This window comes from Bufo gargarizans, chromosome 4 (assembly GCF_014858855.1).
Source record: "Bufo gargarizans isolate SCDJY-AF-19 chromosome 4, ASM1485885v1, whole genome shotgun sequence".
Classification (NCBI taxonomy): Eukaryota; Metazoa; Chordata; class Amphibia; order Anura; family Bufonidae; genus Bufo; species Bufo gargarizans.
Genome location: NC_058083.1, coordinates 118281074 through 118304543, shown reverse-complemented (window position 1 = coordinate 118304543; position 23470 = coordinate 118281074). Strand labels below are relative to the sequence as shown.

The window sequence follows — 23470 nt, the reverse complement described above, 5'->3', positions numbered from 1 at the left end:
TGATGACCTATCCTAAGGATAGGTCATCAATATAGGAAAATCAGACAATACCGTTAAGTAGCAGAAATATAAATACGTTTTACTGAATCTTTCCCCGTAAAAATATATTAATCTGCTCAGCTCCTCCTGCTCTATACCATGCTAAGGTAACTGCAGATTGCATAGCATTTTGTACAGCTACCCAGTGACGTGTTGTGCAACATACCATGTAATGTGTTTCAATGGTGTCGCAATGTTAAATGCGATATACTGCTTAGAGATGGTTGCATAAAATCCATCCAAGTCTGATTTATTTATTTATTTTTTGCGACTGTCACGTCGCAGCATGTTGCATTGTGACACCATGGGAATACATTATATAAAATGTCTTGTGACATTCATTTTGCCTTGTAGCTGTCCCCTAAAGGTGCTTTTTCACCAAAATGAATCGCTAAATGCAAGGTATCGTTACATTAAGCTGAGCTAGCCCTACAGCATGAGTAAAGCTTGAGGGCACTTTGAATATTTGCTAGTTACACTTATTTATATATTTTTCTATTAAAATCCAGGATCTGCAAGTACTCCCAGTGGCCTGTGGTACAAGGTGATCGAGCTGCCTTACCATGGAGGGAGTGTGAGCATGCTGGTAGCGCTTCCTACAGATGAAAGTACACCACTGTCTGCTATCATACCACACATTAGCACAAAAACCCTGCAAAGCTGGATGACCATGACCCCTAAGAGAGTACAACTGATTTTGCCTAAGTAAGCTATTTTCTATTTTTTCACACGGTAATTGGTACCTTGTGCACATATGTAATCCTATGGTACGTGTTAGGGATAAGCGAATTGACTTCAGATGCTTCATCTGAAGTCGATTCGCATAAAACTTTGAATACTGTACGGAGCGAATGCTCCGTACAGTATGAGAATGTATTGGCTCAGATGAGCCGAAGTTATTACTTCGCAAAGTCTTGCGAGACTTTAGGTAATAATTTCGTAAATTAATTTCTACTGTAAAAAACCTTGGTACCAAACTTGGGTTCGGTTCCAAGGTACCACCTGGAACTGAACCCCAGTTCGGTCAAAAGGTTTTTAACAGTAGGAATTAATCTACAAAGTTATTACCCGAAGACTCGCAAGACTTTGTGAAGTAATAACTTTGGCTCATCTGAGCCAATACATTCTAATACTGTACGGAGTGCTCGCTCCGTACAGTATTCAAACACCGTTTTATGCGAATCGACATCGGATGAAGCATCCGAAGTCGATTCGCTTATCCCTAGTACGTATCTTTCCACTTTCCATGTCCTTCTAGTTGGGTTAAAAATACCCCCACCATCTTTGAAACCCTCTTGGTTAATAGTAATTATCTTGGTCGCTTTGTAGCAGATTTATGAGAGATTAATGACAGTGCAGCTTTCATTTGTCAAAAGCAGAATCTGAAATGCAAGCTATGCTGTGATTGGTTGCTATGAGCAAAATAAGGTTTTTCCTTTAGAAACTTTTATAATTCTGACCCAATATTGAGAGTTTTCTGTCCGCCTGTGGCAATGTCAGACTGGTCCACCAGAGTACCAGAGGATTCTCCTGTGGGCCAAGGCTCTTATACCACAACAGGCCACAAAGGCCCAGGAGAAAAAAAACATTTGGAACTGCCCTTGCAGACAATAACTTGCCACTAGGGTCTATTTGTTTGACTCAAAACATATTAGACTTTATTGATGATATGAGGCTTGGGCCACAAGAATAATTACCTCTGGTGGGGCTAGGGAACCCCAGTTTATCCCTGGCTTCTGGTAGCTCAGAATAAGGCCTCCTGCACATGAACGTGTGCGCCCGTTGCTGTATTGCGGACCCGCAATACACGGGTGCCGTTCTGTGGGCATTCCGCATCACGGATGCGGACCCATTAACTTCAATGGGTCCGCAAATTTGGAGATGCAGAATAGTGCGGGACGGAAGCACGGAACGGAACCCTACGGAAGCACTTCCGTTCCGCAAAAAGATAGAACATGTCCTATCTTTTTGCAGAGCGGCCGAATTGTGGGCCCTTTAAAGTGAATGGGTCCGCAATCTGCTGCCCCACGGACGGTGTGCAATCTGCGGGCTGCAGCACGACTACCGGGCGCACAAGTTTGTGTGCAGGAGGCCTATGGTTGTGGAAAACTACTATTAATGAATAGTATGTTTGGTTTCCTCTTGCCTGTCAAGCCTGTACTCCTGTACATAACTCTTACTTCTATGACCAAAACGCTGCAGATTATTATAATTACTTTTTGAAAATCCGTATTTTTTTCTAGGTTCACAGTGGAGGCAGATGCTGATCTAAGGGACCCTCTTAGAAACCTTGGTATCACTGATATGTTTGACTGCCATAAAGCTAATTTTACCAAGATTACAAGTAAGTTGGAAGAGCATGAACTAGAGAGAGAGTTCCCTTTGTAAACCTACATTACATACAAAACCTCGGCATAGACCTTGAGATAAAAGGGTATTCCGGCTATAGATCAGTGTGGGTCCCAGAGGTAGGACTCTCACCGCTCTAATGGTTATTCCCTGTCCTATGGATAGAGATAATATGAGATAACCACCTCACCCCTTTAAAGGAATTTGTCATCAGAAAATGACCTATTGTTTAAATCACATTTTTATGTTAAATATACTTTTTTATAATTTTCTTTCAATGTCCATGTCACTGCCTATATTTAAAAAAAATAATCCAAAAACATGCAGTTTTTGCACTGGCTCCTAGGCCTAAAATATGTTCAAAAGATTGTCTCATCACACTGTTACTAAGGGGAAAGGAGACTAAGCCCCGACCATCAGGCGGCCGGGAAACAGCGCAGCAGGCTGGCGCTGTATTGTTTCTGTAGCTCCCATACACTGTAATGGGAGGCACTGAAACTGGGCTTAGTCTCATCTTGCCTTAGTCCCTTTAGGACTTCCTGTCTTTTGAGAGCAGTCACTTCTATAAGAGATTTTTCTAGGCATGACCTGACCTGTGCAGTGGTCAGAAAGGAACAGATAAGCTGAGAAATCGCCTATTATGAATGGTGGATCCTGTGTTATCTGCGCCGCAGCAATTGTTTTTACACTAAACCTCTCCTCTAACTCCACCCAATGCATAACTGTACTCACCCAGTAGGTTATGTGTTTATTGTGTGGCCCTAATAGGTCGGATAACATAGGTGTTACATAGGAAACAGCGCAAGTAAGCGATCTGGGGCTAGTTTCTCCTTCACATAATACTGCACACTGTGCTATCCTATACACTAGCCAGGACCCAAATATTTCCATCATCAGTGGCAGCAAATAGCACTAGCTAGACCTGCTCATCTGTTCCTTCACCCACACAGCACTGTGTGTAAAATCATGGCGGGGATCTGATAGTTTCAATCTCATGAGTGGGGCTGAATTATTTTAATTTTTAATTTTGATTAATAAAGATTTTTTTCATGTTTAATTTCAGTTAGGGATTCCATACAAGGGCTTGTGAACACACACACATATTATTTTTCCCTGTCTGTTCCGTTTTTCTCTCTTTGCGGCCCGTATGCGGAACCATTCACTTAAAGGGGTTGTTCGGGTTCAGAGCTGAACTCGGACATCCCTCCATTTTGACCCAGGCAGCCCCCCTGACTTGAGCATCAGAGCAGTTCATGCTCCGATGCTCTCCTCTGCGCTGTGCTAGATCGCGCAGGGCAAGGGCTCTTTTGTTTACAATAATACACTGCCGGGCGGAGGCTTCCACCCGGCAGTGTGTTCGGTGCCGTTACCGGCTCTGATGGGCGTGCTTTAGTGCTGCCCTAGTCGTTTAACTGTTGAGCAGCGCTAAAGCCTGCCCATCAGTGCCGGTGACGTCACTGGGCTTCCTGCCAGCCCCATGGAGAGCCTGGTTCATCACGGGAACTCTTGAAAATTCCTTTGCCCTGCACGATTTAGCGCAGGGAAAAGGAGAGCATCGGAGCATGAACTGCTCCGATGCTCAAGTCAGGGGGGCTGCCTGGGTGAAAATGTCTGAACCTGGACAACCCCTTTAAATGGGGCCGCAAAAAAACAGAATTGACTGTGTGCATTCCATGTCCACATGGCCGCTCTGCAAAAAAATAGAACATGTCCTATTATTGTCTGCATTATGGATGGTTGTGCACATTACTATACAGAGTGAAGAGCAGGGGGCACCATTATAATGAAATAAAAAGAATATCTCACAACTGAAGCTTTCTTGTAATAGAAAGTAAGTGACAAAAGTAACTCATCTTTCATGCCGAATTATATTTAAATAACATTTGATGGTGGCACAACCCCTTTAACATGATAGTGTTATGATGAGAACCAGACTGGTTGTCAGGACATGCTTCCTGACAGCCTCCTATAAAACTCTGTAGGTAGTTTTTCCATAGCAATCAGTTTATCTTAAAGGGGTTATTCCGTGACTAATGTAAAAAATTTATAATCATTCTTCATATAGTATAGTATAGTACTTCATATAGTACATGACAACCTCTTTCTAACAAAGCCAGAACCAGCCCTGTACCTCACATGGATCCAGAGATCTCCCCATTCATTACTCTGCTAGATTTATATCAAGGTGACAGCTCAAGGGGAGTGTATTTTCTGCTGCAGGTCAGGGGACGTGTCCGTGCTCTGCCTATCACAGCTCAGGGGGCGTGTCCGTGCTCTGCCTATCACAGCTCAGGAGGCAGTTGAAAGATGAAACTGAGCATGTGCAGCCATCTCAGTGAGCAGGTCAAAGAAATAAGAAAAAGATTAAACTGCAGGTGGCGGTATACAGATACATTTTATTGAATAACTCAGTGGTTATGCTAAATTTTTAATTACCAGCAATTACAAAAGTATTCAGATCCAGGTGCTGATTTGAAAACTGTCGAATATTTTTCGTGGGACAACCCCTTTAAATGACTCCACTGTTCAGTTGAGAAATACAGAGTAGCACCAGTTAGACCATGACATTTCTTATCTCTTGACACAATAGTTTTGCAGTGGGACAATGCAGTCTGGTAGTACAAATGGCCTCTATAGATGAGCATTGTGAAAAGCCTATGGGGGAGATTTAAAACTGCTGCAAAGAAACACTGACTTAGTTGCCCATAACAACCAATCCGGTTCTGCTTTTCATTTTTCAGAGCTCCTTTTAGAAAATAAAAGCATCAATCTGATTGGTTGCTATGGGCAACTAAAACAGTTCTACTTTACACCAGTGATAAATCTCCTCCATCTGCAGTGCATTGCAAGAATACACGCTGCCATAAGCAGTAGCCTCGTTTTGATGGCTTCCTGAAGGCGAGGAATCAGTTTCTACATGTCCACTTCATTTTTTAATAAAAAATTTTGTGGTGTGCCAGAGGGAAGAAAAAAATATAATAGGACAAGCAAATAAATTATGATTCTATAAATGTTTTATTTACTGCTGTCAAATATAATAAAACAGTTTATAACACAATAAATCTGACACTATGGTACACAACTGCAGCAACAGAGCAAGCAATAGAATACCACATATTGATTAAAAAAAAAAAAGAGATAAATTATAAAGTTGCGTAAAGTCGGCTTCCCAATTTACTCAAGTTAAAGCCATGTTTGTTCCAGCAGCAGATCTTCTATTGCCATCTGGTGGACAGATGAAGAAATTGTTTGATTTCATAGCTGTATTTCTACATTGCTCACTTACATTGCTTTACAAAAGGAAGTGAGCAAAACATTACAGCTTGAATCTAGTAAGCACATCATGTTGTGTCCTGTTTCTAAATATGTAATACGCAAGACATTGCACTGCATACTATAAGTTATATCGCTGGTAGTTTGTTGCAGTTGTGATTTAGCTTAATTCACTCTCCACCTTTACATTAATAGGATCAGAGCAAGTTTATGTTTCCCATATGCTGCAGAAAGCTAAAATTGAAGTGAAAGAAGATGGTACCAAGGCCTCAGCAGCCACCGGTAAGAACCGCAGTGATGAAAAGCTCCCTTCATTTTATCACCCTATCAGATTAAATTAAGATTTCATCATGTCATAATCCAGACTCATGAAGAGTATAATCAGTCGGGTACTATGCCTGATCATAAGATTAGTCACGTCAAACAATCTTCACTCGTGTTAGAGCTCAGGCAGGAGTCCTTATGGTTCTGTCCAGCACTGTGGTGCTACCTCTACAGGGCACCAACCTACAGTCGTGGCCAAAAGTTTTGAGAATTACATAAATATTGGAAATTGGAAAAGTTGCTGCTTAAGTTTTTATAATAGCAATTTGCATATACTCCAGAATGTTATGAAGAGTGATCAGGTGAATTGCATAGTCCTTCTTTGCCATGAAAATTAACTTAATCCCAAAAAAACCTTTCCAATGCATTTCATTTCTGTCATTAAAGGACCTGCTGAGATCATTTCAGTAATCGTCTTGTTAACTCAGGTGAGAATGTTGACGAGCACAAGGCTGGAGATCATTATGTCAGGCTGATTGGGTTAAAATGGAAGACTTGACCTGTTAAAAGGAGGGTGATGCTTGAAATCATTGTTCTTCCATTGTTAACCATGGTGACCTGCAAAGAAACGCGTGCAGCCATCATTGCATTGCAAAAAAATGGCTTCACAGGCAAGGATATTGTGGCTACTAAGATTGCACCTCAATCAACAATTTATAGGATCATCAAGAACTTCAAGGAAAGAGGTTCAATTCTTGTTAAGAAGGCTTCAGGGCATCCAAGAAAGTCCAGCAAGTGCCAGGATCGTCTCCTAAAAAGGATTCAGCTGCGGGATCGGAGTGCCACCAGTGCAGAGCTTGCTCAGGAATGGCAGCAGGCAGGTGTGAGCGCTTCTGCACGCACAGTGAGCCGAAGACTTTTGGAAGATGGCCTGGTGTCAAGAAGGGCAGCAAAGAAGCCACTTCTCTCCAAAAAAAATCAGGGACAGATTGATCTTCTGCAGAAAATATGGTGAATGGACTGCTGAGGACTGGGGCAAAGTCATATTCTCCGATGAAGCCTCTTTCCGATTGTTTGGGGCATCAGGAAAAAGGCTTGTCCGGAGAAGAAAAGGTGAGCGCTACCATCAGTCCTGTGTCATGCCAACAGTAAAGCATCCTGAGAATTGCTTCTCATCCAAGGGAGTGGGCTCACTCACAATTTTCCCCAAAACACAGCCATGAATAAAGAATGGTACCAAAACCCTCCAACAGCAACTTCTTCCAACAATCCAACAACAGTTTGGTGAAGAACAATGCATTTTCCAGCACGATGGAGCACCATGCCATAAGGCAAAAGTGATAACTAAGTGGCTCGGGGACTAAAACGTTGACATTTTAGGTCCATGGCCTGGAAACTCCCCAGATCTTAATCCCATTGAGAACTTGTGGTCAATCCTCAAGAGGCGGGTGGACAAACAAAAACCCACTAATTCTGACAAACTCCAAGAAGTGATTATAAATGAATGGGTTGCTATCAGTCAGGAATTGGCCCAGAAGTTGATTGAGAGCATGCCCAGTCGAATTGCAGAGGTCCTGAAAAAGAAGGGCCAACACTGCAAATACTGACTCTTTGCATAAATGTCATGTAATTGTCAATAAAAGCCTTTGAAACGCATGAAGTGCGTGTAATTATATTTCACTACATCACAGAAACAACTGAAACAAAGATCTAAAAGCAGTTTAGCAGCAAACTTTGTGAAAACTAATATTTGTATCATTCTCAAAACTTTTGGCCACGACTGTAGAACTACAGCTATACTGTCCTGGGGAGGTGGTGGTGGTGGGGAGGAGGCTGGTTCACTGGTTTTGTAAAACTTTGTAAAGGTAAAAAAATAAAAATAAAAAATAAATAAAGCTATACTAAGTGCTGCACCCCATTGGTCTCCTCAAAGAGACATTTACCAGATCTATATTTGTCATAGCCATACATACCGTATGGCTTTTCAACTAGAGCAGGGTTCCTCAACGCCAGTCCTCAGGCCCCCCTGTTGGTCATGTTTTCAGGATTTCCTTAGTATTGAGCAGGTGATATAATTAGTGTCCATGCATCAGGACTTAATACAGGTATTCATTCTGTGGGATATTCTCAAATCCTGACGGTAGGTAGGTCCCGAGGACCAGAGTTGAGAAACCCTGAACTAGAGGCTCATTCCTTTGCCAAGCGTTTGCAGCGTTCTAGTGATCAGTGGGGGACAACCACTGTTTAAAACTTCTGATAAGTCTCTGACATATCAGAAGATATTTGACATGAAAGGGAAAATTCTGTTTAACAGGGTTGTGCAAGAATAAGAGCTCCAGCTTGGCTGGACCTGTAAAGGGAAGCTTACCTACATACTACCTGACGCTGGCTCCCCCGCTCCTTCTACTTCTCTGCTGCAGCCAATCACTGGCCATGGCAGAGACCGGAACTCCTTGTGTCATGTGACCATTTGTCATGATGTAAGGGGAGCCGGTCACCACTGCGGCCAGTGGTTGACTGCAGTCATGTCAAACCAGAGCCCAATGGGGCATTGCAGACCTGGAGGAGAAGAAGCAGGGAGCCAGAGCCAAGAAGCAGCTAAGTAATCCTGCCTTTACAGGTCAAGCCTTTTGGTGGTTGTGGTGGTGGGATGTTGATTCTTGCACAATCCCTTTTAAGATGTTTTATTTTTCCATCCACATATCCGTGTGAGGCCTTGTTGCTGTAGTTTTCATCTGCTAACCTTTTGCAATGCATAGTAACATATGTACATTTTGCCATGGTTTGCTGCTAAAATTCTTGATGAGAAACATCCACCATGGGTCAGCTCCAGATATATGTAGCCTTTTGGGTGACAGAATCAGTGGCTTATCTATCTCTATCGAGCTATCTATCTATCCATCTATCACTCTTTGAGCTTGACACGTGTAGAGGATTTTTTTGCCCAGATATCTTGCCGGCCCCTAAGCCCTTAACTGCTGGTATCTTCTTAGGTTGGCCTTCTTCTGATTGCCTGTTTATGGCCTCATGCACATGGATCATCTGTGTGTTTTTTTCCCTCTTCGTATGTCTGTTCTGCAAAAAGAAAGAAAGTGTCCGCAAAACGGGTCCGCAAAAAAAAAAAAAAATAGACGGACATTACATGGACGTCATCCAGGGGCGTACAAAGAAATCATTGGGCCACATAGCGAGAATTTGAATTGGACCCCCATGCCCTGTTCTTAGCCCCTCTCACTACACACACGACTCATCTACTTGCACTGGAACCCAACAGATCCCATTATAATGAATGCAATAAAGTGGGTGCCGTCATTGTTTGGCATATGGCGGACACAGCGATTCAGTATTCTGCTCCTTTGCTAGAATAGAATACCAGAATCTGATCACAAAAGTTCATAGTCTTACCCAATTAACTGTGCCGGCTGATTATTATATAGTGTGCCACTGCCATACCTCCCATGAACTGTTCCTGCTGTGCAGCTTATTATATAGTGGCGCATGGTGGTGCACTATATAATAGAAAGCACACCAGACACAGTTCACGAGGGAGGGAAGGCGGCTATGGTGTCGCACTATATAATAGGCAGCACAGCGGCAAGCACAGTTCAAAATGGTGGGGGCTATGGTGCACACATAAGCAGACAGCAAGCACAGTTCATAAGGGGGAGCTATGGTGCCACCATAGCCCCGTTTGTGAACTGTGCCAGTGCCACCTTAGCCTCTCCTTATGGACTGTGCCTGCTGTCTGCTCTGCTGCTTATGTATGCACTCCGCCTGCTATTGGTGCTTATACTGAATACTGCCCCCTAACTCTGAACTTTGGCATTTCAGTGCACACTGCTGCTAACTTACTGTGCACTTGCTGTTGCTGTCACTGTGTGGCAGAGCGGCAGGCAGAGTAGATCTTCAAACAAACTGAATCCTGGACGAGACGATAAGTCACTCTCTCTGCAGGATGACTGGTGTTTGGAGGGTAATGCTGGTTCCCGGTCACGGCAGTCAGGTCAGGTCACAGCAAGGCCAGCAGCAACAGTAGTCCCGCAGCACGGCCGGCTCAAGTTCCCCTGCTGGGTGCACCGCTAGGCTAGCCAATCAGAAGCATGCTCTGCTACTGCTAGCACAGCACTGCTAAATGCTGATTGGCAAATCAACCAGCGCCCAGCAGACAGAAGCGCTCTAGGCTGCAAGCAGGGACTGTGACTGCCAGCGGAACATGGACTGTGTAAGGGGCCCATCCGAACACAGGGGAGCAAGAAGACATGCCCGAACCATAGACAGGAACTCTGAGCAACCATTTTTATTTAGTTAAATTATGGGTTCGGGTCCATTCACAGCTGGGCCCACTGGCCCCATAGCAGCTGCGTGGTCTGCCTCTATTGGCGGTACGCCACTGACGTCATCCATATTTTGCAGATACATGTTTTTTGGACTGCAAAATACATATGGTTGTGTGCATAAGGCCTAAAGGGAATCTGTTTATTTGTGCCCAAATAGCAGAAGTTGCTGTAAATATTGGTTTGTTTAATTTTCAGCTGCAGTTTTGATAGCAAGATCATCTCCTCCCTGGTTTATAGTGGACAGACCATTCTTGTTTATCATCAGGCATAACCCGACAGGTGAGTTTTATTCATACATATTACATTAGATATTTTGTTAGTCATGGATAGGCTCTGTTTAAATCTGTAGGGAGGTTCAATTAGAAAAGTCAGTCGCAGCTTCTTTTGTTTTTGAAAAATAGAATAGTGCTGCCTACAGAGAACTACAGTTGCAAGAAAAAGTATGTGAACCCTTTGGAATGATAAGGATTTCTGCACAAATTGGTCATAAAATGTGATCCGATCTTCATCTAAGTCACAACAATAGACAATCACAGTCTGCTTAAACTAATAACACACAAATAGTTAAATGTTACCATGTTTTTATTGAACACACCATGTAAACATTCACAATGCAGGTGAAAAAAGTATGTGAACCCCTAGACTAATTACATCTCCAAGAGCTAATTGGAGTCCAATCAATGAGATGAGATTGGAGAAGTTGGTTACAGCTGCCCTGACCTATAAAAAACACACACCAGTTCTGGGTTTGCTTTTCACAAGAAGCATTGCCGAGATGTGAATGATGCCTCGCACAAAAGAGCTCTCAGAAGACCTACGATTAAGAATTGTTGACTTGCATAAAGCTGGAAAGGGTTATATAAGTATAACCAAAAGCCTTGCTGTTTACCAGTCCACAGTAAGACAAATTGTCTATAAATGGAGAAAGTTCAGCACTGCTGCTACTCTCCCTAGGAGTGGCTGTCCTGTAAAGATAACTGCAAGAGCACAGCACAGACTGCTCAGTGAGGTGAAAAAGAATCCTAGAGTGTCAGCTAAAGACTTACAAAAGTGTCTGGCATATGCTAACATCCCTGTTAGCAAATCTACGATACGGAAAACACTAAACAAGAATGGATTTCATGGGAGGATACCACAGAGGAAGCCACTGCTGTCCAAAAAAAAACATTGCTGCACATTTACAGTTTGCACAAGAGCACTTGGATGTTCCATAGCAGTACTAGCAAAATATTCTGTGGACAGATGAAACCAAAGTTGAGTTGTTTGGAAGAAACACACAACACTATGTGTGGAGAAAAAGAGGCACAGCACACCAACATCAAAACCTCATCCCAACTGTGAAGTATGGTGGTGGGGGCATCATGGTTTGGAGCTGCTTTGCTGCATCAGGGCCTGGACGGATTGCTATCATCGAAGGAAAAATGAATTCCCAAGTTTATCAAGACATTTTGCAGGAGAACTTAAGGCCATCTGTCCACCAGCTTAAGCTCAACAGAAGATGGATGTTGCAACAGGACAACGACCCAAAGCATAGAAGTAAATCAACAACAGAATGGCTCAAATAGAAGAAAATACGACTTCTGGAGTGGGTCAGGCAGAGTCCTGACCCCAACCCGATTGAGATGCTGTGGCATGACCTCAAGAAAGCGATTCACACCAGACATCCCAAGAATATTGCTGAACTGAAACAGTTCTGTAAAGAGGAATGGCCAAGAATTACTCCTGACCGTTATGCACGTCTGATCTGCAACTACAGGAAACGTTTGGTTGAAATTGTTGCTGCCGAAGGAGGTTCAACCTTTTTTTTAAATCCAAGGGTTCACATACTTTTTCCACCTGCACTGTAAATGTTTACATGGTGTGTTCAATCAAAACATGGTAACATTTAATTCTTTGAGTGTTATTAGTTTAAGCAGACTGTGATTGTCTATTGTTGTGACTTAGATGAAGATCAGATCACATTTTATGACCAATTTGTGCAGAAATTCATATAATTCCAAAGGGTTCACCTACCTTTTTCTTGCAACTGTATGTTTCCTGTCAAAACTGGATATATCCTGCGTTAAGCTTGGTTTCCTTTTATGATGGAGACGAAGACAAAAGATGCATGAGGCTGGGTCCACATAACTGTTTTGTTTTCCGTTCTTCTGATCCATCAGACCAGAAAAAAAAAAAAAAAAAAAGCGGATCCTGAATTTTGAGCATCCCTTGTGACAGGGGTTGTTGCTAGGGTCTCAAAAGATCCAGGACCCAAGCCCCAGTGCATATGGTCCAATTTACTAAGTTGACCTAAATTCCCCCTCCCTGCCCACTCTAGCACTATATAAGTGCATCAAATAAATAAATAAAGACATACCTATCACAACCAGGGCCTCCCAGGTGATGTCTCCTCTGTTGTAGATCTTCTTCTTTGTGATCATCTTCTCCATTTGGTCCAGACAACTTCTTTCAGCCACACCTCTTCTCTGCAGAGTTTGACACAAAGAAATCTTAGCTTCTTCACTTTTCTATCATCATCAAACCTAGAGTCCCAACAGTGTTTTCATGCTACTCACTGTGCTCCCCAATACCCCCAAATACTATCCTGAAGAAAAATGAGTGCCATACAGATAGTCCCCCCCATTGGAATAGTGCTCCTCAAAGTCCCACCAATAGTAATTCCCTTCTAGAATGCCCTCATTAGTAATACTTCCCCCTACAGTGCCCCCAACCGTGATAATGCTCCCCAAGAGTGCCTCCATTAGTAGAACTGTCCAGTATTATTAATGCCCAGTAGAAATAAGTAGAAATAAGACCCCCCATAGTGCTCTTAGTAACAAGAAGGTGGATCTATAAGTCCCTTCTATGGAGCCCACAGCATTAATAAGAGCACCTAATGTCCCTTGGATTTAAAATGCCCCTACAGTGCCCCCAGTATTTATATTGCCCCCTAGTGTTATAAATACTGGGGGCATTTCAGGGGCCATTATAATAGTAGGGGGCGATATAAATACTGGGGGCACTTCAGGGGCCATTATATCACCCCCTACTGTTATAAAGCTCTCTCCACAGTGACCCCAGTATTTATATTACCCCCTACTGTTATAATGCTCACCCTGGAGTGCCCCCAGTATTTATATCAGCCCCTACTGTTATAATGCCCCTACAGTGTCCTCAGTATTTATATCACCCCCTGCAGTGCCCCCTGTAGTTATATTCCTCCCTTTAGTGTCCTCAGAAATTATAATTCCTCAGTCCCTCCACCATACAGTCCCATGTAAATAACACTATTTCCCTCTGCCGTAGAGTCCCATGTAAATAACATCACACCATCTCTCCAGCCCACTCCAAAATACCACCTCCCCCAGCCAACTTCAACATACAGTCCCATGAAAATAGCATCACCCATCCTCAGCCACCTCCAACATGCAGTCCCATGCAAATAACATCATCCCCCTCAACATTCAGTCCCATGTAAATAACATCACACCCTTCCACAGCCACCTTCAACATACGGTCCCATGTAAATAACATAACCCCCTCTACATTCAGTCACATGTAAATAACATCACTCCCTTCAGCCCTAACATACAGTCCCAGTTAAATAACCACAACTCAAAGCATTACTCTGGCTCTCACACTGAGAATCTATCACTTCACTTACCTCTCCTGATGTAGCAGACCTCACCACAGCTTCTTCTCCAGGACTTCTCCTCTTGACTTGACCTCTCCTGCACTGGTCACATGATGGTGACATCATTGCAGGTCCTCAACCACTGCCTTAGGCACTGAGCACATGGACTGTGATATCATCACAGGTCCTTCAGTTCTTCCTGTGCATTAGATTCAATTGTATTGCTGTTCTGAGGAGGGCAATACAGTTGTATCTATCTGGCAGGCAGTACACTCGGGGCCTGAGACAAAACATCCGGGGCCAAGGCCCTGAATGTTTTAACCTAGCAACGCCTTGTGATCATTTTGCACCTGTGTTTGTCAGTTCCGTCAGAGATCTGTAATTTTATACGCGAGAAAAAGTTCTGCATGCATCGGGCAGTATAAAAAGCCCTTCAAAAGGGATTCATTTGTTACATCATTGATCAGCGCTCATTATGGCCAGGCATCGGTCTATGTACAAAGACCCTTAGCCATAAATGAATGGATCCTGATGCTCATGTTAAGAGGGTGGTAAAGGGAGTGTATCTGTCAAAAAGATGTATAAACATCCTAGTGTGTGCATGTGTGACTATAATGTCTTCTGTTTTATTCCAGGTGCCATTCTCTTCACAGGACAAATAAACAACCCTTAAGGGTGAACAACTCGCATCATACATTCTGAACCTGGAGTTTTTTGTACATTACTCTAGTTTTATTTTGTGAATGATCATTTTAAATGGGAAGGCTTCACTGTGCTTTGAATGATATTTTATTGACCTTCGTATGTATTTTGATACAGTTAGGCTCCATTCACACGTCCGCAATTTCGTTCTGCATTTTGCCGAATGGAATTGCGGACCCATTCATTCCTATGGGGCAGCATGATGTGCTGCCCGGACACTGAATTGCGGATCCGCACTTCCGGGTCCGCACTTCCGTTCCGCAAAAAAATAGAACATGTCCTATTCTTTTAGAACATGTCCTATTCTAAATAGAACAGGCATATTCTATTAGTGCCGGCAATGTGCGATCCGCAAATTGCGGAACGCACATTGCCGCTTTCCGTGTTTTGCGGCTCCGTGTATCTGCAAAACACGTTGCGGACGTGTAAATGGAGCCTAACTCACATTGCTGTTTGTTTTTGCTCTTTTTTTTAACTACTGAATATGTTTTTCTTTAAGATATGTAGGTTGTTTTTGTAGATCTTTTACTGTACATCGTTTTTGGTATCTCAGAGGTCAGTTGCATTGGAAGAGGTCAGTTGCGTGGAACGTACACTGGTGTCTATTGTATTTAATTGTACAGTATTTGTGGTTGAGGTTCTGTTCAGTACCCCAGCCTTCCTTGGCCGTACTTTGGCATACATTCTACATATCAGATTTTTTTTATTTTCTTTTGGGAGGCAGTTCTATATATTTTGTGAAAACTGGAGAATTGACTGTATTTTTGTTATATATATATATATATATATATATATATATATATATATATATATTTCCTGTAACAAATGATGCATGTGTTCTTTCAAATAAAACTCTCCAGACTGCATCTCATGTTTTGAGGTGCTTTAAAAGTATGTCCAAAGTTATGTTTTTTATTACTTCATTGTAAACTTCTGATAAAAAGACACTTTATTAGACTTTATAAATGTTGGGGTTAAACTTATCCATCAGAATGGCAGGCCTGTGGCTTCAAACATCTTTTTTTATCCTGTGTTACAGATGTATTAGGCAGGGGCGTAGCTAGAAATGCATGGGCCCTATAGCAAAAAAAATTTATGGGCCCCCCCAGCCCCCACATATCTATCGGGCCTCCCACCACCCCTTCCAGAGCTCCTACGCAAACACGCAATGCACCTACCGCACCCACCTCCTGTGCATACGGTAGATGTTTTTTTACCTTATTTTTCTTTTCATGGGAATGGGGCCAGGCCGCCAGGAAGGGTCGGCCCTGGGGGGGGGGGGGGGAGAAATGTGACACACAATAGGCTATTCCCCCCCCCCCCCCCCCCGCCCGGACGGCTCTGGCCCCATCCATGATCACATCATTACCCCCTATTGTGTCACATTTTACACCCCCATCCCCATGGCACATCATTCCCCCCCCCCCCCGACCGGCCCTTCCTGGCGGCCTGGCCCCATTCCCATGTCACATACAGAGTACAGACATTTACATTGTCCCCCCCAGCCCTCCCTCCAGGCTCCATCATGTCAGTGTCACGGTCACACAAACTAGCGCCAGAGCAGAGGCGCTCAGGATTAGCACGGCATCACCCCCCCATAAAAAAAATTTAACACATCATTGATGCTGTGCTAATCCTGAGCGCCTCTGCTCTGGCGCTAGTCAGTGTGTGCGCTAGCTAGCCTAGCGCTTTGCGCTCACATGGCCCTGGCGCTCATCTCATCATTTTTAATTAATTTTAAATCAAATGATCATATTAATTATTATAAAATAACATTTAAAATTCAATTGGAACCTACCCTAACAAGTCCTGACCCCTGTCCAGTCCTGAAAGCCTGCCGAGTGCCGTCTCCTGCGCTGCTGCTGCTGGCTGCCGCCTGCCAGAGTGCCAGTGTGCGTCTGTCCGAAGGTCTGACTGACTCTGCTGAAGCCTGAATATATATGACTGACTGAAGAATCAGGATCTGATCTAATCTGATGATAATTCTGATTCTGATTCAATTTCTTGGCGGGCGCGGGCCGTGGGTGCCGTCTGACTCTGCTGAATATATTATGTCTGAGTGACTGAATATATTCTGATCTAAATTAGATCAGAATTCATTCAGTCACTCAGACATAATATATTCAGCAGACAGCAGTCAGACCTCAGACGGCAGCCGCGCCCGCCAAGAAATTGAATCAGAATTATCAGATTAATCTGATTAGAGCTGCCTGTGTGACTGTCTACTCATGCCCCCCTGTGCAGGTCAGGTGACTTGAGTTGTCACTAGTAGTGGCAGCCAGAGCGGCGCGCTGCTGAGCCAATGAATGAATATCTATCATTCATCTGTGATCATCTAGCTCTGCCTGCCTAGCTGCTGCTGCTATGTTGCCCTGACTACGAGTCCGGCCGGGCGGCCCAGCCAGCACACAGCCGCACTCGCACACACAGACTGGGGGGGGGGGGTGATATCTGTTGCCCTGACGATAGCATAGCCGCATAGTGCCGAATCTGACTGGCGCCAGTGCGGCCGGCAGGACCACTCCCTCCCTAGTCCCTCCACAACAGGTAAACCCCCCCCCAACCCCCCGGCCCAGCCTCCACCGCCTGAGTCCGCAGCCTAGAGCGCTTCTGTCTGCTGGGCGCTGGTTGATTTGCCAATCAGCATTTAGCAGTGCTGTGCTAGCAGTAGCAGAGCATGCTGCTGATTGGCTAGCCTAGCGGTGCACCCAGCTATGGAACTTGTGCTTGCAGATATGTATATATATTATATAAAGCTGAGTATATGTGTGTGTATGTATGTCCGCTAAAGGAATCCGCATCATCGCATTTACAATCACAAAATTTGGCACACAGGTACATCAGGTGTCCGGGAAGGTTTTAGACCAGGTCTCAGCTCTCTAGGACGTACCGTTCCTGAGATATTCCCAAAAAATGCATTAGCCAATAGAAGCTTGGTCACATGACCCTTATCAGCCAATAGAAGCTCACAGGCCGTTAGCCTCCACATACAGTTTTACTCCAGGTTTCCATAACAACCCAGCCATTTTTCTTCACTGCTGTAGGTGAGCTTTAAAGGAAATCTGTCACCAGGATAATCACTATTGGAGTAAACCTATGGCCTAATAGCACTTAGTACCTTATTTCCAGATGTGCCTTTGTTCCAGGAATAGATGTTTTTATCGTCTGAAAATCCAGTTTATTTGGTATGCAAATGAGCCAGAAAGGTGCCCAGAGGGGCGTCACTCTTGCAGGAAGGAGCCCAGACACGGCCCCTGCCACAATGTGTCAACCCTCAAAAGACAAACTTAAAACCCTGCCCCCAGGCCCCACTAAGCCATGCCCCTGATACGGTTAGACCACGCCCCTTCCACTCAGCTGACGGGGATTGAAAAAATAAAGTTAAAAATCAACTTCTGTCAGCTGCAGGGGTGGGAGGGAGGGTGACTTTCTCCCTGCAGCTCACACTCAGACAGCACAGTGCTGGCTGCTGTCTTAGAGTGAGCTGTTCAAAAGGACACGCCCCGCTCCAGTTATACCATGCCCCCGATCAAGTTAGACCACGCCCCTCCCACTCCTCAGCCGACAGGGATTGAAAAAATGAAGTTAAAAATCAACTTCTGTCAGCTGCAGGGGTGGGAGGGACGGTGACTTTCTTCCTGCAGCTCACAGACAGCACAGTGCTGCTGTTTGAGAGTGAGCTGTTAAAAAGGACATCCTTTTGTCCGTCCAGGCCCTGCACCAGACAGAGGACAGGGAGTCTGGAGGCCAGACTGTCCGACCTAAAACTGGACCTCTGGCCACCCTAGGGGCAGGCTGCTGTGGAGGTCACAGTTAAGGGGATGGTCCTGCTATGGAGGTCAGTGTTAAGGGGCAGATTGCTGTAGAGGCCACTGTTAAGGGGGTGGGCCCCTGTGGAGGTCACTGTCAAGGGGGTGGTCTGCTGTGAAACTCACTGTTAAAGGAGAGGGCTGCTGTAAAGGTCAAAGTTGTGGGCTGCTGTGGAGGTCCACTTTTAAGGGAGGGCAGTGTTAAGGGGTGGGGGGCTGTGGAGGTCACTGTTAAGGGGGCGGGGTGCTTTGGATGTCACTGTTATAGTGGATAGTGTTGATATCTATTAACGACACACACTAGCATTAAATGAAATAGATTAAATATACCCGAGCGAAGCCGGGTCCTTCAGCTAGTATATATATATATATATATATATATATATATATACAGGGAGTGCAGAATTATTAGGCAAATGAGTATTTTGACCACATCATCCTCTTTATGCATGTTGTCTTACTCCAAGCTGTATAGGCTCGAAAGCCTACTACCAATTAAGCATATTAGGTGATGTGCATCTCTGTAATGAGAAGGGGTGTGGTCTAATGACATCAACACCCTATATCAGGTGTGCATAATTATTAGGCAACTTCCTTTCCTTTGGCAAAATGGGTCAAAAGAAGGACTTGACAGGCTCAGAAAAGTCAAAAATAGTGAGATATCTTGCAGAGGGATGCAGCACTCTTAAAATTGCAAAGCTTCTGAAGCGTGATCATCGAACAATCAAGCGTTTCATTCAAAATAGTCAACAGGGTCGCAAGAAGCGTGTGGAAAAACCAAGGCGCAAAATAACTGCCCATGAACTGAGAAAAGTCAAGCGTGCAGCTGCCAAGATGCCACTTGCCACCAGTTTGGCCATATTTCAGAGCTGCAACATCACTGGAGTGCCCAAAAGCACAAGGTGTGCAATACTCAGAGACATGGCCAAGGTAAGAAAGGCTGAAAGACGACCACCACTGAACAAGACACACAAGCTGAAACGTCAAGACTGGGCCAAGAAATATCTCAAGACTGATTTTTCTAAGGTTTTATGGACTGATGAAATGAGAGTGAGTCTTGATGGGCCAGATGGATGGGCCCGTGGCTGGATTGGTAAAGGGCAGAGAGCTCCAGTCCGACTCAGACGCCAGCAAGGTGGAGGTGGAGTACTGGTTTGGGCTGGTATCATCAAAGATGAGCTTGTGGGGCCTTTTCGGGTTGAGGATGGAGTCAAGCTCAACTCCCAGTCCTACTGCCAGTTTCTGGAAGACACCTTCTTCAAGCAGTGGTACAGGAAGAAGTCTGCATCCTTCAAGAAAAACATGATTTTCATGCAGGACAATGCTCCATCACACGCGTCCAAGTACTCCACAGCGTGGCTGGCAAGAAAGGGTATAAAAGAAGAAAATCTAATGACATGGCCTCCTTGTTCACCTGATCTGAACCCCATTGAGAACCTGTGGTCCATCATCAAATGTGAGATTTACAAGGAGGGAAAACAGTACACCTCTCTGAACAGTGTCTGGGAGGCTGTGGTTGCTGCTGCACGCAATGTTGATGGTGAACAGATCAAAACACTGACAGAATCCATGGATGGCAGGCTTTTGAGTGTCCTTGCAAAGAAAGGTGGCTATATTGGTCACTGATTTGTTTTTGTTTTGTTTTTGAATGTCAGAAATGTATATTTGTGAATGTTGAGATGTTATATTGGTTTCACTGGTAAAAATAAATAATTGAAATGGGTATATATTTGTTTTTTGTTAAGTTGCCTAATAATTATGCACAGTAATAGTCACCTGCACACACAGATATCCCCCTAAAATAGCTAAAACTAAAAACAAACTAAAAACTACTTCCAAAAATATTCAGCTTTGATATTAATGAGTTTTTTGGGTTCATTGAGAACATGGTTGTTGTTCAATAATAAAATTAATCCTCAAAAATACAACTTGCCTAATAATTCTGCACTCCCTGTATATATATATTAGCATGATTGGGTCCATCCTGGTGCTAGATGATGGGAAATTTCTAAGTGATTTTTTGAAGCATATCTGCTACTAAGGCATCACCATCGCCACACCAACTCTACGATTTACATCTGAGACCTACAGTACACAGAGGTATCCACCAACTGCTGATCCAGACCCACTGATGCATGAATTGCTGACTTTCACATATGAAGTTTCTGGATTTCAGGATTAAACGTGCTAGACTTGGAAATTCACTGTTCAAGAATATATGGTTGAGCACAACTGTAAAATCTTCTTTATATTCATTTGCAATACACAATCTTTATTCCAGTCTGTTATGTATTTGTTGACCACACCTGGGATCTGCCTGAAATAAAGAATAGGTAAGTACTTACTTCACAGATCCTGCACCACCACTCTGGTTCTCCCAGCTGTAATCTATTTACCCAGCTGCAGTGGTGACATCATGTTGATAACATGTAAGGGCTGAGGCTGGTGACTGGTTGTAGCAGTGACATGTCAACATGATGTCACCATTGCAGCTGGGTAAATAGAGCCTGGCTGTTTATTATTTCAGTAGGATTCTGGGGGTTCTTCAGTTTCCTCCTGAAACTGGACAACCCCTATTTATACTGTTGAAAAAATAAGTGGTACCAAAATCAGTTACACTGATCAAGTACAAGTGTCTAGTGTTCCCCTAAAGGGGTTGTTTGACCCTCCTACCCCCCCAACACACTCACATTTTAGCTTTAGCTTGACAATGCTAAAAAAACAAAGCCACTTACCCAAGTCATGCCAACACCAAATGTCCTGTTTCTCTGCTTACAGTTCCCTGTGGACCAAAAGTGTAATGTCCATGCAGTGACCTCTCCCCAAGGGTTTGACCACTGAGGCCAGTGAATGGCTGCTGCGGTGCATGTGACAACATTTGTGTGGCAATGTGAATAGTGATGTGTACGGTGAAGCCCTGGAAGGGGTATATATCTCACCTAGGTGAGATAAGTAAAGTCCAGGAAGATGGCGCTGGCTTCAGCAAACTTAGTTGTTGAAGCTATTTCCTTTATTTATCCAGGGCATGTTTTCCTTTCACCTGAGGTGATCGCAGGTGAGGCCTGCTGTAATCAGGCCGACATAAAGCACCTCCCAGTGTGTCCGTCTGAGGAGGGAGAAGCAGAGGCTCTGTGTGTGGTCTCAGTCAGGAGGACTGAGGGGCCACAAGGCTTTGAATAGCCTGAAGTTTGGGGGACCTAGCGACGCCTAGAGAATAAGGGTTGCACAGCCAGGGCCGGGAGGACTACTGGGCCACACTCCCCCAAAAGGTACTCGTATAGTTACAGCCTGGAGGCTGCTGGATTGATGTTGGCTGAGGAAAGCCACATGTGATGTCCATGTGTGAACTGTGCTCTACTAGTGAGGTAGGGACGTAATTTGTTTAGGTAGTGCCTAGACGGCAGGAGTTTATTTGTATTCTAAGTATTGGCGATGCTGGAACCTCACCCCACCCAGTAATGTATAACTGGACTATCTTGTATGAGAAGAGTGTCAAAAAATGCACAGCTTGGACATGAAAATCCGTTGTCTGGCGAGATATCTGTGAGTGTGACCCCTGAAATGAGACGATCCCTTACAATTTGGTATGTCACACTTCTGGTCTACAGAAGACTGGAAGCAGAGGGGCCTGGACCCTAATGGTAGAATAAAGGACTAGTGACTATGTAATTGGGTTTTGTTTTTATTTTGTTTATTTGGGCACTGCCCAGGACATATATAATTGCTGTGGTGTTTGGACAACCCTTTTCTGGCCAATTTCACATATCCACATTTTAGAACCTGTATCACAGTCAAAACAACCGGAGCCCTACAGCTCCAATAAACCAAACTTTATATCACCATTATCAATCGATTCAATTTGTAGCAGGTCGAGGGTTACGACTGTAATATGGGCGCGAAAATTCTATGCCCTTTTTCCAATATAGAAGTTGTGATGGGTATCTGAAGTTCAGTAGGGCAGTGTAAATATGGCTTTTGGCTGGACCATTTTCTTTCGCTTAAGTTTTCACAGATAATTGTCAAATGCTGCCATTTTTAGCAGTTCTGTAGCTACCATTTTGCCAGTCACATGAAGACAACCACTGTTCATTTGACCTATTGTCTCTATGAGCAAGAACAGAGACCTCTCTGGTGGACCTGGCCTGTCCACAAATTACGTGGATGGCTTTCATGTAATATTACACTGCAGTAGAAATGTCTTGCCAGATGGGGCTTCTCCGAGAGATACTGAAGACCATCCTGCGGCAATCAGCTCATCACCGTGCCTACTTCTATTTACAAAGCAGTTATGTTCATGAGATGACCCCATTAATAGAAATGCTCAGCCTCTGCTCTTTGAATTCAATGTAAAATGGCACAGAAATTGCTAATTTCTGATCTACAGTATGTCAGCCAGGGTGTGAAAAGCTGGAAAAGCTATTAACAACAAAACCATAACATCTTAATAAAGCATCTGGCACGACATTTCCACATGAAGTTTTACTGTAGTAACCGGAGATCAAGTTTTAATAATTTATTAAACATAGTACAGGATTTTATTAAATAATATGATCTAGCAAATTAAAAAGGATAAAGGAAATATCCAAGTATATTCTCATACTTGTAGAATAGTAGACGATACAGAAGATGCCACTGTACTCAGTTAGGACCATTGAGACAACAATTTGGTAACATTTATTAAGAATTTCAGATGAAAAAAAATAAAGCAGAAGCTCTGTTCCAGTGCTGCAATATTTTCCTAATTTCAAAGAATAGAGACAAGATGTCAGATTCTCCAGGTGGACTTTGCAATATATTCATGGCATGGTAGAATTTTGTATATTCGGTGTCCCCACCCCAGTGAGATCCACAAAATCTCTAGCTTGAACGTAGGGACTATCAAATGGTAATTAAGGCTAGTATCACCCTTGTGTTAGAACAGCCTGCAGAAGAAGATCTCATATGACACCATCTAATCTTTTGGTTAGCGCTCAAGTACAGTCATGTTCACATGGCTAAAATCCACAGCAGAAAAATCAGTAGCAGAATCAGCAGCTGAAAGCAGGTCATTTTTGGGGGCGGATTTGTAATTTGGAGGATTTTTT

The 23470-nt window shown here is 43.7% G+C and overlaps 1 protein-coding gene across 2 annotated transcripts in view; it reads left to right on the top strand.

The window, feature by feature from the left end:
• SERPINE2 (serpin family E member 2) overlaps positions 1 to 14816 on the top strand; it is a 97530-nt gene extending 82714 nt beyond the window's left edge. For both annotated transcript variants that reach the window (XM_044291878.1, XM_044291879.1), the window contains exons 5-9: positions 549 to 744; positions 2283 to 2383; positions 5857 to 5943; positions 10458 to 10541; positions 14511 to 14816. In XM_044291878.1, the coding sequence (XP_044147813.1) occupies positions 549 to 744; positions 2283 to 2383; positions 5857 to 5943; positions 10458 to 10541; positions 14511 to 14548 (506 nt within the window). In that variant the 3' untranslated portion in view covers positions 14549 to 14816. The remainder of the gene's footprint in view (positions 1 to 548; positions 745 to 2282; positions 2384 to 5856; positions 5944 to 10457; positions 10542 to 14510) is intronic.
• Positions 14817 to 23470: the final 8654 nt, after the last annotated feature.